General features: G+C 36.7%; 1 protein-coding gene across 1 annotated transcript; it reads left to right on the forward strand.

The window, feature by feature from the left end:
• The first annotated feature begins 2,378 nt into the window (after positions 1-2,378).
• Positions 2,379-4,292, forward strand: LOC106759790 (protein FAR-RED IMPAIRED RESPONSE 1-like). Its single transcript, XM_014643132.1, has one exon. It carries the CDS (start codon positions 2,379-2,381, stop codon positions 4,290-4,292), a length of 1,914 nt encoding a protein of 637 aa, XP_014498618.1.
• The last annotated feature ends 1,638 nt before the right edge of the window (positions 4,293-5,930 follow it).

Genomic DNA, 5,930 nt, shown 5'->3' on the forward strand with positions numbered 1-5,930 from the left:
AGATGTTCATTTACCATGGACATGAAAATTCACAGTTTGTACCAAATGTTGACTAGAACTCCCCAGATTATACTGAAGAACTCCCCAGTTTGTGCAGGACTGTGTGCAGAACAAGTAATTTCCACTTAGCTTATTGTTCTTTTTATGGTAATAGTTTAGAAATGGAAAAATTGGATTTTGGTACCAAAAGTCCACAGTGTTCAGGAGTGTGTGTTAATGGTTTCGCGCAATGGTGCTGAAAAGAAATTTGTACAAAAAGTCCATCACTGCTCCCCATATGATAGAAATTATATTAATAGCACAAAACCATAGGAAAAGAAATTACAATAGTCATCATAAACATTAAAAAAGCCATGCCGATAAAAATTACAGTCATCCAAAATAAAATTTTAGTTCTAGTAATCACTGATACAGTAATCCGTTAGCGCGTAAAATTCACCTGCAAAAAAAAGTCAACCACGAATAACAAAAGTAGAAATTATTATTACATTGCGTTAGAGTCTTTAGAGTGTTCTCCCTTGTTCTTCTCTACTACTTTTGATGTTGATGGTTGAATATGTGGATTTCTCAATTTTCTCATAATTTCTGCCATATTTGGTTCTTCTAGTACAAGGGGTCGAATGACTGGTTTGGGTGTCTCCATCACGAGTTCCTTTGTGGGGAGACATATGTCAGCGACAAAGACTTTGATTACATTTCGAAACACTATGTTAACGTAATAGTTTGGTGGAAATGCACTGAACATATGTACCTAAATGGAATGAATCAAATAATGAGAAACAATGCCTAAAGTTATCCAATATAAATATAAGTTCGAATAAGATGGATTACAAGGTTAAGTATCATAACAGAACCAACACCGATATGTGGACCAAAATTTGGATCTTGAAGAACTTTCTTATGTAAGGAGGCCTTCATAGTCGCAGTAGGATCCTGGTCACAGTAAATTTCACATTACAATAACTTAAAGAAGCAAACTGTATGTTATGGTTAATTATTACCGTGAGAGTCAGTTTCATATCACCTAGTCCATTCGGGATACACTCCTTAACAATACAAACAACAAGGTGAAGGGTTGACACTGATTTTCCTGTAGCTAGGTGAGTGACGTTATTAATATCTCCATCTTTGGCAATATCTGCATTTTACTCATAATTTTATTAACATTGAAAAAAAGAATTACAATCACAAAGTTTATAGAATTACTGACCATGGTGTTTGATGTACATCTCAACCCATTTCCATGCATTAGAATTAAAATCTCTTTCATACGTTGCCTTAGCAACTTCCTCAGCAAATTGTTGGGTGGTACGGGGATCATCACTTATCCTATTCAGAATAGCTGCCTGGAAGTTCCCAGCCGGACCAGGAATCAATGATGATGAGCTATCACATTTCTTCAAGAATGATTCAAGGACGTCCTCCTCAATTTCAAGACCTTCCCAAGCATCCATAGTATTTGTAGCTGAAAAAAAAAATCATGTTAATAAACATATTAAGCAAGAGAATATAACTGTGTTTGAAATACACTTTACATGGAGCTGGTTGAATGCAATGAAAGTGAGAGTGACTACATGCGGTACAGACTTTGTTCATATATGTAGAGGAAAAAAATTGGTTTACGTACATAACTTTTTCTTGAAAAATTACATTTAATTTCATTTATTAGTGATATGACTAATGAATCATTTAAATATTAATTGTTATACTTATTTAGTATTTTTTTTCTTCACCTTTTTCATATATTTAATGTAGGATGCACCATTTTGGGGGAAATCTGACTTACTTTTTCCCAATGTCCCTTTATTTACGTAACCTTTATTACATGCATTAAATTAGTCAATCAAAAGTACAATGCCTTTTCCACTCCGTCTTGACACATTTGCACCAAAATGATGACAAGCATTAAATGATCATTTCTTAAACAAAGTAACCCGTAGCGTGTTAGTTTCGTCTGGTGCAAGTTCTTTGCATTAATTGGTTCCATGATAAAGAAATGAACTTTAAGGGAAACCATTACTTCGACTTCGTCTACTTGGATGAGCACTGTCATTGCTCTTTCTTTCATCTTTCATCTTCATTAAAGAAGAGATTAAAAGCATTGCTTGGTTGTTGGCACTGTTTGATCGTTGGTGAGAAGCATACCAACTTCATTAAAGTCGAAGTAAATCCATTGAAGGCCTTTGAGGTTACCTTCACCCACTTCTAACTTTCATTTATTATTTCTTTGTTCGGTCCTTTTTGTTTTTCTCCTGTTACTACCATGTGTTATAGGTTGTTAGATATATAGTAATTTCTGAATTTGTTTTTCATATTTGTTTCCCGTTTTGTTTTTTTTTTTGCTATTATGCAATATTTCCAGGTAAAACAATATTGAGATGGACACTGGTCCAGAAAACGTCCATGTGGCTGAGGAAGGAAATGACGAATTTAATACAGCTGATGATAGTTGTTTGGACTTGGTTCCCAGCTTGGACATGTGTTTTGACACAATGGAAGAAGCAAAGACATTTTACTCAGACTATGGAAAAAGAAGTGGTTTTGGTGTGCGAACTAGAACTTCCAAAAAAGACAAGAATAACGAAGTCTACTATTTGAGATTGGTTTGTTCAAGGGAAGGTAAATATGTTTCTAGCATTCGTCCAGAAGTGAAAACTCTGCCAACTCAGTATAATCAATGCCCTGCTGGAATAACAATTTCCCGTAAAGATGAAAAATGGTTTGTAAGGAAAGTAGCTCTACAACACAGTCATGACCTTTGTCCACAAACCTCCAATCTAATCCGTGGAAATAGAAAGTTGAAAATGCATGCAAAGCACACATTGGAAGTGAATGATATTGCGGGTGTGCGCATTAATAAAAGTTATCTTACCATAGTTGGTGAAGCTGGTGGATACGAAAATATGCAATTTATGGAGCGAGATGTTAGGAACTTTATCGATCAACAAAGAAGGTCGCTGTGTAAGGAGAGTGACGGTCAAGCGTTGTTACGTCACTTTTCAAAAATGAGAGACCTCAATAATGATTTTTTCTATGACATAGAAATGGATGAATGTAATAGAATTACTAGTGTATTTTGGGCAGATGCTCGAAGCCGAGCTGCATGTCAGGAATTTGGTGATGTCGTTTCTTTTGATACAACGTACTTAACAAACAAGTACGACATGTCTTTTGCTCCATTTGTAGGCGTTAACCATCATGGACAATCCATTCTACTTGGTTGCGGATTGCTCTCATTTGAGGACACATCATCCTTTGTTTGGTTATTCGAATGTTGGCTAAGATGCATGGAAAACAACGCGCCTGACAGTATTGTAACAGATCAATGTAAGGCCATGGCAAATGCAATTCAAGAGGTCTTCCCGAAAACAAAGCACAAATGGTGTTTGTGGCACATAATGAAAAAGATACCTGAAAAATTTCAAGGATATAAAAATTATGTTGGTATCAAAAGTGATATCAAAGTGTTTGTCTATGACTACAGTAGTACAGTGAACTTTGAAATTGGTTGGGAAAAACTACTTTCTAAACATGGCTTAGAAAATAATGAATGGCTTTGCAATCTATATGAAGACAGAGAAAAATGGGTCCCTTGTTATTTGAAGAATCACTTTTGGGCCGGTATGTCTACAACTCAAAGAAGTGAGGGTATGAATGCTTTCTTTGATGGATTTATTAATTCTAGTACCACACTTCACGAGTTTGTCATTCAGTACGATAATGCTCTTAAATTCAAAGCACAAAAAGAAATAGAAGTCGACTTCTCCTCTTTGAATACCACGGTTGCATGTGGGTCTCAATCACCAATTGAGAGACAGTTTCAAGATGAGTACACACATGCAAAATTTGAGGAAGTACAAATGGAGTTTCGGTCTAGGATGAACTGCTTCATCAAAGACACTGTCATGGACGGTAATTATATTAAGTACACTATAAAAGAAGAATGCATGTCAGATGGAAAATGTTCTACAAATATTACCATGTTGAATTTGACCCTCTTACACACGATACAAGTTTCTCGTGCCTACTGTTTGAGTTTAGAGGCATCTTTTGTCGTCATTCCCTATTGGTTCTCGGTCAGCAAGATGTACATAAAGTCCCCTCCAAATATGTTCTTAGACGTTGGAGCAAAAACATCCGAAGGAAGCACACAGTTATTAGAGCAGCTTACAGTTCTATACAGCAGGAACCCAAGATGCAAAGATATCAGTCGTTGTGTAAGCGATTCTATGATATACCTGAGGCTGCATGTGAATCTGAATGTGCTTCAGCTGACTTGGAAAAAGAATTAAAGTGTCTTGCCAAAAAATTTGGTTTGTCTTCCTCACTGAAAAATAAAATCATAAATGAGGGAGGAGAACTGAGGTATGAGACTCCCGTAGCCGACACTCCATCGTACAATACGTGCGGTCCTAGTGATGTACTTGTTCGCAGTCCCGTTGCGGTCAAGCGAAAAGGACGACCGAGAACTAATAGATTGAAGTCAACAGTTGAAATTAGAACTAAAAAAAGGAAGACGGCGTCAAGGAAAAATTCAGCTACAACGATTGTTAAACCAAATGTTAGTTGTTGACTTATTCTTTTACTATAAATATTAATTACTTTTGTTACATTTTTCTAATCTGTGTTCTGTTACTGCACACAGGAAACGACAACATCCACTGTTTCAGATATCCAAGAAGCTGTGGAATATTCAATACAAATGAATCAACCCTCCCAATTATCCCAAGCCTCCCAACTATCCCAAGTACCCTCAATGGGATTTATGTCCTTGTTATCTACTGTTCATAACAATTTTGATGATACACAATGTTGATATATGTGATTATTACATTATATTGGTCTGGTACTGTTGTATATTTTGATGTATTTAATGTACAGGTCTGATTTCTTGGGAATTTTAATTTGATCGACAGCCCCCTTCTTAGTTAACATTTCATTGTTTAGTCTTATGTTATCATTCCAAAACAGTTCAAAACGCACTCAAAACAGATTCCTGCATAAAGTGGGGAGTTCTGCAGCCCAGACCGGGTAGCAGTGATGGACTTTTGGTACCAATTCTCATTTTTGCATTTCTAACCTATTAGCATCAAAACAGCACTCACCTAACTTCAAACTACTTGTTCTTCACACCTTCAACCATGCCCAAATTGGTTACGCAGTTCAAAACGCACTCAAAACTCCTACACACAGTGGGGAGTTCTTCAGCCCAGACCAGGTAGCAGTGATGGACTTTTGGTACAACATTCCATTTTTGCTTTCCATTTTTGCAATTCTAACCTATTACCATCAACAGTGCACTGCCCTATGTTGAAAGTACTTGTTATGCACACCTTTTACCATGCCTAAGACTGGGTAGCAGTGATGGAGTTTTGGTACAAAAGCACACTTTTGCATTTCAAAGACATTAAAATAAAAAGAACATTGAGCTAACTTGAAACTACTTGTTCTCCACACTTTCAACCATGTCAAACTTGGTTAGGCAGTTCAAAACACATTCCAGCACACAGTGGAGAGTTCTTCAGCCAAGACTGGGTAGCAGTGATGGAGTTTTGGTAAAAAATCACACTTTTGCATTTCAAAGATATTACAATAAAAAAAACAATGAGCTAACTTGAAATTACTTGTTCTCCACACTTCCAACCATGCCAAACTTGGTTAGGGACTTCAAAACGCACACAAAACACACTCCAGCACACAATGGGGAGTTCTTCAGCCAAGACTGGGTAGCAGTAATGGAGTTTTGGTACAAAAGCACACTTTTGAATTTCAAAGATATTAGAATAAAGAAAACAATGAGCTAACTTGAAATTACTTGTTCTCCACACTTCTAGTCATGCCAAGCTTGGTTAGGCAGTTCAAAACGCACACAAAACACACTCCAGCACACAATGGGGAGTTCTTCAGCCAAGACTGGGTAGCAGTCATGG

The sequence above is a fragment of the Vigna radiata genome, chromosome 1, assembly GCF_000741045.1.
Source record: "Vigna radiata var. radiata cultivar VC1973A chromosome 1, Vradiata_ver6, whole genome shotgun sequence".
Classification (NCBI taxonomy): domain Eukaryota; kingdom Viridiplantae; phylum Streptophyta; class Magnoliopsida; order Fabales; family Fabaceae; genus Vigna; species Vigna radiata.